General features: G+C 45.7%; 1 protein-coding gene across 1 annotated transcript; it reads left to right on the plus strand.

The window, feature by feature from the left end:
* The first annotated feature begins 1,447 nt into the window (after nt 1-1,447).
* Nucleotides 1,448-11,170, plus strand: LOC123061121 (ERI1 exoribonuclease 2). Its single transcript, XM_044484068.1, has 5 exons — nt 1,448-1,661; nt 1,808-1,892; nt 3,010-3,599; nt 6,795-6,970; nt 10,257-11,170. The coding sequence occupies exons 2-5, from the start codon at nt 1,871-1,873 to the stop codon at nt 10,741-10,743; spliced, it is 1,275 nt and encodes a 424-aa protein (XP_044340003.1). The 5' UTR covers nt 1,448-1,661; nt 1,808-1,870; the 3' UTR covers nt 10,744-11,170.
* Nucleotides 11,171-12,020: the final 850 nt, after the last annotated feature.

Genomic DNA, 12,020 nt, shown 5'->3' on the forward strand with positions numbered 1-12,020 from the left:
CAAATAAAATGCACTTGCGTATTACCTAATGCAGGGACTAGGGATGCAGGCAACCAAACAAGTTGTATATGGCGTATTAGTGCCTGTTTTTCCTCAACCAAGCTGGGTTGAGAAGGGTATGCAATGCGACTACTGTTTCAAACTGGAATCTAACACGCCCTAGGAGTAGAGACTATGCATCCCTAAAAAATAGAGAGAATTCCTTATTTGGCTCTTTCTTAAAATTTGCTTCCCTTTTTGGCCCAAAAAACTTCTATCTTCCCTTTTTGACACATAAACTTTATTTTGTTCCCTATGTGACACTTTCGTCAGTTTTGACTAGTAATGACGTTAAGTCTGGCCTAAAAAAACTATTTTACCCCTAGTGTTGATTGTGACCAGGTTATTAATAAATGAAAAAAAAGTTATATGACTACTAAAAAAATATTGCGGGGGACTAATAATAATATGATGAATGGAACAAGGACGGCCCATTCAACCTCTATTATAGTGTATAAATTTGTTCAGATTAATCTTATGGATGATTTCCCACAATTTTTTTTATGGATGATAAATTAGACTGAGTTGGGTTTGCGCCTCAATTTGCTGCACATGTTTTATGCCACGTGTGTTTTGACGAGAATAACATTGTGACATGTGTTACAGAATAACTGATTGCAATTTGCAAGAAGCAGGAGTACAAGCTTCTGATTACTTCTGTCTCCATCAAGTCATTCCAAAACAATGTCTCCATCACTACCCATACACACACGAATCAATAGGATAGTTATGAGAGTAAAATCGAATCGATCCGATCGATTAAGAGTTAGCTTCTACCAGTCGCGTTGACGCACCGGCCAGACATGCGTGCACAGTGCACTGTTCGAGGCAAAATCAACAGAGGTGCTAGCTAGCGTACTTCTTATGCTAGCTTTGCAAGTACGTGCGTGAGCAACTTGGTGATTTGGTCTAGCGTTTTAAAAGCCAACTGCTGGTCGCGGGCGTGGTGAGGAGCAGAGGAGGAGAAAGAGGCTAGCGTCAGGACTCTGGAACCGGATGCATGTCATGCTGGGCTCCCGCGGATCAAGCTGCAACGCGACTAGTTGGGCGGTGGTGGATATGAATATTTAAACGTGAGGTCTCCAACATGTAACACTTACGTTCATTCATATTCACGCTCCTTCTATTCCCTTTTTTGGCGACATACTATCACCAGGGGTAAAATTGTCTTTGTACATGCTATTTAACATCGTTGGATGGAATAATGGATGAAAGTGTCCCATAAGGAACAAAATGGAGTTTAAGTGTCAAAAAGGGAAAAAAGAAGTTTTTTGGCAAAAAAGGGAAGCAAAATTTAAGAAAAGGTCAAATAAGGATTTCTCTAAAAAAAATTAAAATGAATCACCGATCTGGACGGTGGTGACGCCGATACGCCGTTCCAGCCTTTTCCTTGGGCACACTATACCGCCGGCCGATACCGGAGCCGCGAAAAGGCCCCAAAACCAGCGTGTCGCGCCACCATTGGGTCCCTGACCCGTACGCGCTGTTGGGCAGTTGCACCCGATCCCCGTCCGACCCGTCGCTGGGATAGGCAGAGAGGAGGGTATAGAGGAGAGAGGGGGTGGGTCGTCGGGTGGTGGCCGCTCTGTTCTTCCCTCCCGCTCTGGTTCTCGCAGTCACATGTACGTACGTGCGTGAGTGCGCGGACAAAAGCCGGATTCACGCCTCTTATCTCTCTTGCTCGATCTCGCCGTCGCACGCGCTGATCTGCTGATCTGCTGATTTATCTTATTTTTTCCTTTTCTTTCTCCCGGGGGGGATCGATCAGGTCGTGTGACGCGGGGGGGAGTTCTGATCCGGATGGTGCAGCGCTGCGTTAACGCCCACGGCCATGATTGATCACCAACGCGCAGGTCAGATCCTCCCTTCCCTCTAGATCTTGATCTCCCTCCCTCCCTCTTCTCCACTGTCCAGTGGCGGCGCGGGCAAAGCTGCGTTTTTTCCGAGGTTTTCGAGGCAATTTTTGGTGGGGACGACGGGCACTAGGCCAAACCCCTCTCCTTCGGGGGATTCAGTGTGCCTCCGTTGCAATTCTGGGTAACATTGGATGTGGTGCTTGTTCGGCTGTCAGCAAGTTTTTTAGGCATGAACTGGTCACAGGGGCATATCCGCAGTTGAATTTTGCTACTCACTGCTACGTGCTACTGTGGATTTTTTTGCTAAAAACGGATGGCGCATTTGGTTAGTGCTTGTAGTTTCTGTCAGCAGTCATGTTTGGTTCGGACCAGTGTAAACTGAAATCCGCCCTTGGCTGACATCACGTGGTAGCAACGTAGTTCTCCTCCGCAGCAAAAGGTGTGTGTTCTATAAATTGACGAGTAGCAAAGGCTAATGCACTGGTGATAGTGCTAAAGGCTGCTATATTTATGTTTCTATAAGATCTGTTTATGGGCAGAGTTAAGAGTGTTGCGTTTGAGCTATTGTTATTAAAGGGTTTTCGGTTAAGCTGGTTTAGGATGCCCCCCTGTAGTTGGTTTCATTTACTTGTTCGGTTGTTCCTTTCCTCCTAAATTCCACGGCACTTGTCGTAGGAAAAAAAGTGTAAGAACATAGAACCAACTGAAACATAAAATTTCTCACTTCTTCTGCCAAAGACCTCTAGCTACTGTATTTTGAGTACATGCCGTGATATCCATTTGACTGGAGCAAATTCATGCTACACTTTTCTAGATAGTGAATGTCTATAGCTGCTAACTAATCATCGTTACAATTGACCATCAGGTTTTCATCTTTCTTTTCTGATTCTGTCTTTAATTGTGACATTTGTATGTTGCTTTGAGCTTAGCCAATTGCTTCAGCCATTATCTGCTTATAACAAATATGGTGTTCTCGGTATCATTTTGGTCCCTAAAAGGTTCATTGAAAATTATCATGTTATATGTGCAAGCTAACTGTTTTCCTGAACTCCATGTACTGTCTTACCTTGCTATATTAGTTCTATCTTATTCTTATCTACTTTTATCAATGCAGAGGAAATGCAAGTTAATAACGAGGCATCTCCAGGGTGTCTCAAGCCAAATATTTCTCAGTATAACCCTCAAGAACATAGAGGTGGCATTGAAGGATTTCCTGAGAATAATGAAAAAAAGAATGATAGTATTGCAGAAGATAAAGTATGGGGGGCATCTCCTCTCCCAAATCAAGGATTTGGCAGACCCTTCTACCGCCAGGAATTTTATGCCTGGCCGCATGTTTATTCTGATTACCAAATCCTGCGGCAGCCACAACCTTATGGATTTGACAATCAGTTTTATCAGATAAATAGGGATACCTGTTTCCCCATTGAGAGAAGAGTTCAGTTCCCCTTGAAGATGCTCCCTCAAGGTTACCCTCATGATGCACAACTTCAGGAATTTCAATATTTTGTGGTTATTGACTTTGAAGCAACCTGTGACAAGGAGAATAATCCACATCCACAAGAGATCATTGAGTTTCCATCTGTCTTGGTTAACAGTGCAACGGGACAATTAGAAGCTTCCTTTCAAACATATGTTCGACCAGCATATCATCAAAATTTGACTGACTTCTGCAAGGAGCTTACCGGTATACAACAGATTCAGGTTAGAGCTATTCTTGCTTTTGAATATTCATATGTTTGATAATTATAGTCAGCAATTACTTATTACTAGTTCTCAACATGATTCCATTAGTGAGTAGCTTGACTTAGTAAGCAATCATCTATGCAGTATAATTATAGAGCATATGGCAGAAACCAAATGAGCTTTCATGCTAGTGTCAATTATGTACACACATGGAAACTAGCTTCGTTTGTACATTTTCTATGGATTTTTAAATGAAATTCTAAGCTACATATCCAATTGGGCATTTTCCGTAAGCCAAAATATATATTTATTCTAGATGCTAACCAGGATAAATACAGCTTGCACTCTGTACTTCCATAGTACATACATGTGGCACAGTGGCAGTAGTTGTTCTTCTCATCGTTTACTGGCCAATTCCACCATTATCCGACATAGGCCCTTCAAAGTAGTCACATCTTCATCAGTGTCCAGTCGGTTGCCCATGCCATGCTTTCTAGATCTCACGGCTAGATTTCTCGTGTGAGTTCGATACAGACTTTGTTTCATTGCTAATTTTGGAAAACTTCACTGAATCACTCTTCTTCAGTTATTCTCTCTAATCTGGTGTTTAGTAATTTGCTTCTTAGGATTTTATAATTTAATAATAATACCAAGTGATCTCTGGCATTCATAATTTCAACTTTGTAATGTATAACTGAGCAGTTCACTTCCTGCTTTTGGCAAATCACACTTTCAAACTCTTTCCGGAAGGAAAAAATATGACAGCTTTCTCAACCAATACTGGATCCAGTTGGTTACATAGGAAATAAAGGAACCTGAATCCACAAGCAATACTGTTCCAATTGTCTCCAACGAGAAAATAGTGCCAAACCCCATGATCAATCTGGCGGCAGCTAGAGCTGGAAAGGGGCACAGGCCTTTCAGTGGAGCAATGGGCCTTCGACTTGTCTGGCTACAGAAATTTAACATGGTGGTGGCCACTGGCCAAAGCTGGGTGCCACGGCAACACACCAGGGCCGGGGCCAGAGCTCCGATTACGCTGTTGTGAAGCAGGCTCATGTCTCCCTTTTTCTGCATTTCTCTTTCTGTACATTAATCAGGTGGGATTAACCATTGAGGCTACTGCAGTTGATGCCTAGTTGTTTGATTTCATAGGCCTGAGACCAAACAAGGTCCTGGCATCAAAGTATGAGGGTGTAAACTAAGTAACCAATAGAAACAATGTGTTGTATTCATATCTTTTGGTCCATGTAGTTCTCAAGTTAATATAGGAGTGCTGAATGGTGGTGTACGCCACCTATCAAAGCTGGTTTTATGGGATGATTCATGAAATTGGTTTCCTTGAGAAATTTCCCAAATTAGACAAACAAAATGTACCATACCAAGGTTTTAGCTACTCTCATGAAAAAGGGTCAATCACCTTAATAATCATGGTCTAATAGGTGCTTCATGTGAGTAACTCTGACCTTGGGTCATGTGCACAGCCAATGCGGACAACTACTGGTATCATCAGGGCACTACGGGTTTTGCAGACCTTTGTTTGACCTTATGTAGATGTCATTTGCTATTATGAACATTCTAAAAAGATGGTGTCTCCTTGCAAAAAAAAGAAAAAAGAAAAAGAAGAAGGTATGGTGTTTGTTACTCAACAGTCCGAGGTCGAAACTGAATGCTGATGGGACAATGTGGATAATGAGTGATGGCCAATGCTGCCCTTTGACTGTTTGAGCAAACAGCTTCCCTGAGCCATCTGTAGAGCGAAGCAATTTGGATGGATATTATCTGTAGATCCAACGATATAAGATAATATAACATTTTGAAAAGGAATTCTTAGATATTCTGTTTCTGTGTCCAACATTGATACCTGGAAGCTCACTTGGAAAAACTGGGCGCCTCCGCGCGTCCGTTTCTTCCACTGGCTTGCCCACCTCGACAGATGTTGGACTGCAGACCGCCTTGCTTGCCGCGGGCTGCAACACCCCGCACGATGCCCCCTCTGCGACCAGGCACCTGAAACCATGCACCACCTCATCCTCGCATGCCCCTTCGCCCGGCAGACCTGGCACGAGACACTGTCTGGCTACGGATCCCGTGTACCCCGACAGACAAAGAGCCCTCACTCCTGGAGTGGTGGCAATCGGCACGACAATCCGCCTCAACGCCCATGCGCAAGGGCCTGGGTACCACTGGCTTGCCCACCTCGACAGATGTTGGACTGCAGACCGCCTTGCTTGCCGCGGGCTGCAACACCCCGCACGATGCCCCCTCTGCGACCAGGCACCTGAAACCATGCACCACCTCATCCTCGCATGCCCCTTCGCCCGGCAGACCTGGCACGAGACACTGTGCTGGCTACGGATCCCGTGTACCCCGACAGACAAAGAGCCCTCACTCCTGGAGTGGTGGCAATCGGCACGACAATCCGCCTCAACGCCCATGCGCAAGGGCCTGGGTACCATGACCCTCCTCGTCCCCTGGATGATATGGAAGCACCGCAATGACTGCGTCTTCAACGGAGCGCGCCCATCGGTGAACGCCCTGCTAACGAAGATCAAGGAAGAGGCCTCCCTTTGGGCAAGCGCGGGCGCACTGGGGCTCAGAGCCATTACCCCCAGACATGGGATGTCCATTAATTCAAAAACTGTATTCGCCTCCTAGGAGGAATGTAACTACAACTCTCTCTTTTCAATGAAATGAAACGCACGCTCTCATGCGTTTTTTCGAAAAAAAAACATTGATGCAGATGTTGGGAAAATAACTAGGCACTTGGCCTGCGTGTTCATGGTGAGATGTGGGCATTAGTTGACTAGACACTGATAAACGGACTGTATAGAAGCGTAGTTACCCTTCTGTGAGAGAAACTTAGCACATTACCTTTTGGTCACAATACATTAGCTTTCTTAGCAAGCATAAGGTTAGCCGATGATGTTCATAGTTTACCTTCTATTTTTATTTCTAATAAATTATAATTTGAATGTCGGCGTGAGCTGTCAAAAGTCAACATCTGTTAAGTAAAATCCCTATGTCACAAAAGAGAACTGTATATGGTTTTGTAAACCTGTCATTTTCACATAGTTTTATGATCTACAATGTGAAAAGTGCCACTTTGATAAGTCATCTTTTGCCCTTGTTAAAGAGAGTGTTGTAATGTATGACCAACAGTTTGACTTGTGTATTTGGTCAGTAATACTGTTTTTGTTTATACATGTCTAGGTGGACAGAGGTGTACCTCTAAGTGAAGCCTTGCTCATGCATGATAAATGGTTAGAGGACAAAGGAATAAAGCACAAGAACTTCGCTGTTGTGACCTGGTCCAACTGGGATTGCCGTGTGATGCTGGAATCAGAATGCAGGTTCAAGAGAATCAGGAAGCCCCCTTATTTCGACAGGTAACATATATCTCACCTATGTATGGCTATAGCTTTGGTACCATGTTTTGTTTTGACTTAACATGTGTGTGAGTGTGACGTACTCCCTCATTTCATTTTAATAGGCCTATTTAAAAAATCATGTCGAAAATACTATGGCGTGAATGCATAGTAATGCTCTTCTATTCTTCTCTGGATTGCTTATTTATATGATTATATTATCGTCTTCCATAAGCATTTATGCATCACTAATCACACATGCCATGGTTCCCTGGTGATTTTCCCAACTTTAGATCTTTATTATCTGTCTGCCTGTCAAAATACTCGTTGAAAAGTTAGGAGGGTGTGGTATCTATTATTATTTCTTCATTGTCAATTACCGTGGTGTTATTTCGGATGCTTGAAGGCCCCAAAATGAGATTGGATTAAGTTTAGTAGCTTTTGTACTATGGGAATAGGCCAGTTTGACTGATACTTGATTAAGAAGTTGATTCCAATCTGTATCTAATCATATGCTGTTAACAAAGATGTACGGGCTAGTTCTGTAGATTTCATTGTATCTTTTTTCGCGAGTAACACATCGAGAGGGATAGGGGTGTTCCAGCATTTCATATAGAAGAAGAGAGCTGCCCGGTTAATTAGGGAAAACCGGGTGAAAACCATATACAAAGGGCATGAAGCTCCCACCGGATGACAATGCGATGGAGGCAGAGAACATGCGCGACACCAAATACACCAACATGCCAAACTGAAGCCCATGAAGGAAAACATCTGCCACACTGATGAGAACTCCTCGTCACCCTCCACGAAGCAAGGCCAGATCCAGCATGGCACACCCAGGGAGTAGCAGGAAGATGCCTCACCAAGCACCGACCACCAAACCGCGAGCGCCACCACCATTGGAGAAAGAAACGAATCCGCAAAGAGGAGCAGGATTGGGCTGCCCCGTCACAGGTAGCGAAGGACGCGTGCCTCAAGAACAATGCGCAGCCTTCGACACCCTGACAAACTGCAACAATCTGGTGCTGCCACCCTGACGTCCAACAAACCTCCACCCTGACAAACTGAACAATATGGTGCTGCCACCTCGACATCCAACAAACCTCCACTCCCTGCAGATCCTACTTCACCACCCTGACATCCACCGCCCACACGGCAACGCCTCGCGAACTGACCGTCTCGCAGCCCACTGGTCGATAAATCAGAAACCACAACCGTACCGTGCACCAAGACCTAGGGCGACCTCCAACCGCCCTAGCAGCCCGAACGATCACCCTAAAGGCATCGTGGCATAGCTCCCCCACATAGAACCACCACCGTGATGCATTCTGACCCCCCTCCTCCCACCCCTTCCTGGTCTCTACCTTCACAGATCTTAGAAGCAACGTCCGTGGCTGCTACCCTGGCATCCTCCACTCCCATCAGCGAAGCCACCAACATCGCCTCTCGTAGCTACGCTAAGCACCAAACCCGCAACAAGCCCATGCCGGGGTGGGAGGTCCGCCAACCGGAGGCAGAGGGCCAAGGCCGCATGCTCCGAGACCACGTCACCAGAAGGCGCCACCAGGATGAGGAGGGCACAACTAGGAGGGCGGGGGGGGCTTGTTGCAGACCACCATCTGTGGTCGTACGGCCACACGGTCTAACATGCCCAGGGCCTTCGCTGCTGCTCACCGCAGCATCAAGCGTCAGTTGAATCGCCGCTCACCGTCCCATAGTAGAGCACCGACCGTGCATCACACCGCAACACACCTGCCTGGAGCCGCCGCCCCGTGGCCATGATGCGAGATTCCTGCACGCTGCCTCACCATGGCCACCACACCGAGCCCCTCCCCCCACACGTCGGTGCCCTCTCGCGCGAGAGGAGATGCCGTGCTGCGGCCGCTGCCCACACGGACTTAACCCGGCGCGGGGGGGGGGGGTGGGATGGTTTGCCGGCGGGTAGGGTTTGCCTCCCGCGTGTCGCTCTACGCTCATGTAGAGCGCCGTAGGGGCCTTTTCTTGTTGGACGCAGGATGTTTCACTCTGTCGTACGGAGCATCTTATAGTTCAACATGCAGCTGTACTCCTGTCCTCGACGGGTCTCCGCTGCTGCTCACCGCAGCATCAAGCGTCAGTTGAATCGTCGCTCACCATCCCATAGTAGAGCACCGACCGTGCATCACACCGCAACACACCTGCCTGGAGCCGCCGCCCCGTGGCCATGATGCGAGATTCCTGCACGCTGCCTCACCATGGCCACCACACCGAGCCCCTACCCCCACACGTTGGTGCCCTCTCGCGCGAGAGGAGATGCCGTGCCGCGGCCGCTGCCCACACGGACTTAACCCGGCGGGGGGGGGGGGGGGGATGGGATGGTTTGCCGGCGGGTAGGGTTTGCCTCCCGCGTGTCGCTCTACGCTCATGTAGAGCGCCGTAGGGGCCTTTTCTTGTTGGACGCAGGATGTTTCACTCTGTCGTACGGAGCATCTTATAGTTCAACATGCAGCTGTACTCCTGTCCTGGACGGGTTGATACGATTTGACCAATAAAAAACTTGGTGGGGGCTTGGAGTTGATCCTCCCGTGGATGCTCATTCTCACCCCCAGCCCCAACCAAACACTATCATGGACCATGGAGAAGGCCAATTCTAAACCAAGTTAGAGGTGCTTAGCAGTGCACTTAAGACTGTTCAAATCAATAATAATCCAGGTAGCTCTTATTCCCTTTTGATCTAACTGATGAAGTAAATCAAATACAGCTTAAGAGTTTTAGGTTGCCCTGTTCTTTTTGCTCTTAAAAAAACTGTTATTTGTTTTCCACTATTTAATATTGTCTGGCATTTGGATATTAAATGTTCTGCTATCACCATCATGAATTTATAAACTGTATGGGCTTCTTTGGAATGCAATAAGCTTGCACGGAATGATGCAATACCCTAGATTTCCTTTCAAAATCCTTTGTTCCATGTTGGTCCTATAGAAGAAGATATATGCTATTCGGAAAGATTTTGAAATAGTTGAAATATATGCAGTGTTCATTTATTATGTCACTTGCTGTTTATATGCTATATAATAAGTGATTAAATGGATCGATGGGTCTTTGTCCATATGCAACTGATTTTTCCAGGGATATGATTTCTCATGCATGACGATAAATTGATAATCAGTAAATAATCTTCTATAAATGGTAATATGCTTGTATTTTTATTTGCCATCTCATTAAATGAGTCGTGTATTAAGCCTCTGCGGGTCAAGTCCCTATGTTGTGTATTTAGAGAGAACAAGTTATCCTGGTCTTGACTCTAATATTCACAATATTTGATCAGGTGGATCAACTTGAAGGTCCCTTTCCAAGAAGTCTATGGGGGTGTTCGGTGCAACTTGAAGGATGCAGTTCAGTTGGCTGGTCTGACGTGGGAGGGTCGTGCCCACTGTGGGCTTGACGACGCTCGCAATACTGCTCGCCTCCTTGCGCTGTTGATGCACAGGGGATTCAAGTTCTCCATCACCAACTCGCTTGTGTGGCAGCAACCTTCCCCGCTGGCAATAACGTGCCAGCCATCCCCATCCCCTGACCGTTCTCCAGACCTCACCCTGTTGCAGCAGCACAAGGCAAAGGAGATGTTGGGACCTCATCTCCATGCTCACCCATATGCCGGCAAGGCCGCTGGACAGGTTTGCTTCTGTGGAGCGCCGAGCAGGCCGAACACTGTACGCAAACCGGGTCCGATGCAGGGAAGGCATTTCTATGGATGCGGCAACTGGACCGTCACGAGGCGGGCCATATGCACGTTCTTTGCATGGGCGTCGTGAATATAACGACGCCCTGTCCTTCGCGGAAGTGGGCTGGTGCTTTAACTAGGGGAGGCTACTAGTGGCGGCCTTGCCGTGCCTCCCCCTTGGTATATATATGATATATGACTTTGCTCATAAGACAATGGGAGTTGACTAGGTAGTATCTAACCTGTCATACTGACTTCTGTTGATAGAAGAGAGTGGGGATGAGATGCTGCTTAGGATGCTTTATCCGCGAATAATCTTGAAGTTTGTGGACGCTTGTTTTTTCTTTTCTTTTAACTCAAATGGAACTCTAGTAGAGGTGTGCTTTGTGAGTAGATGTTGAAAGTGTGGATTGTGTGTGTTTGGTGCCTGGGTATTGATAATCAAGAACAAGTTACATATGGAACTTGAATCGCATCTGAAGATGGAAATAGCAGCCGGAATGATTATTATTTTTGCCTTTTGAGGGTTGCAACTGAGTTTTCTCTTTTCTCCGAGACCCAGTTTTGCTGTTGAATTGACAATTCTTACAAAGAAATTGTAGGTGTTAAATTTCACAAAATCCACCTTTAGGTATCTTGTGATGTAAAGCTGTAGAAATAGCCCTAGGCCTCCTTTTTTTATTTAAAGGAATTGTTTGTAGAAATGAATTCCTATTCTTATCTAAGATAGGAATCAGTTCTTTACATTTCGAAGTAAAAGTAAATATTAGCGTAGACTCAATGAAAAAATTCTTAAGCAAAATCATATGTTGCACTTAGATGAGCTCAGGAGCCGAAATCAAAATAATGGTCAAAATCATATGTTGCACTTAAGATGAGGGAGCCGAAATGGATATTCGCCAAAGGAGGCCCTAGACTGAATGTGAATGTGTTACTTACAATGTTTTTGTCGAGTCCAAGGTTAAGCAGAAATAAGAGAAAAGGATGGGTCGACATGTATATTTTGTATAAATCTGCTTCACAGACGGATCGGGCACCAATATTTTCAAAAGAAAAAGAAATTGTTGATGCACATTGTCTAACGGAGTTTGGGAATTGTGTAATCCTAGGAGTTTTATTGAAACACTGTGATGCTAAACATCATTCACACCGGCAATAAACACAATACTTCAAACCGAACACATGGGACACCTCTTCGAAAACCTTCGAAGACTTTGGATTTGTCAGAGATCATTAGGACAAAGCAGCAAAATTTGTCAAAGATGACAATAAAGTATTGAGACTGATATTAGGTTGAATCCAAGAGATTCGACAAACATCACTTTATTTATGTGTTGATCCTTTGAGATTGTAACCCTACGACCTAAT

This window comes from Triticum aestivum, chromosome 3A, assembly GCF_018294505.1.
Source record: "Triticum aestivum cultivar Chinese Spring chromosome 3A, IWGSC CS RefSeq v2.1, whole genome shotgun sequence".
Classification (NCBI taxonomy): Eukaryota; Viridiplantae; Streptophyta; class Magnoliopsida; order Poales; family Poaceae; genus Triticum; species Triticum aestivum.

What these genes read in the sequence shown, in the direction of transcription:
- LOC123061121 (XM_044484068.1), top strand. Translation starts at nt 1,871, where the DNA reads ATGATTGATCACCAACGCGCAG. An exon ending in GATTGATCACCAACGCGCAG is followed by an intron (nt 1,893 to 3,009) that starts GTCAGATCCTCC and finishes TTATCAATGCAG; the next exon opens with AGGAAATGCAAGTTAATAAC. An exon ending in CCGGTATACAACAGATTCAG is followed by an intron (nt 3,600 to 6,794) that starts GTTAGAGCTATT and finishes ATACATGTCTAG; the next exon opens with GTGGACAGAGGTGTACCTCT.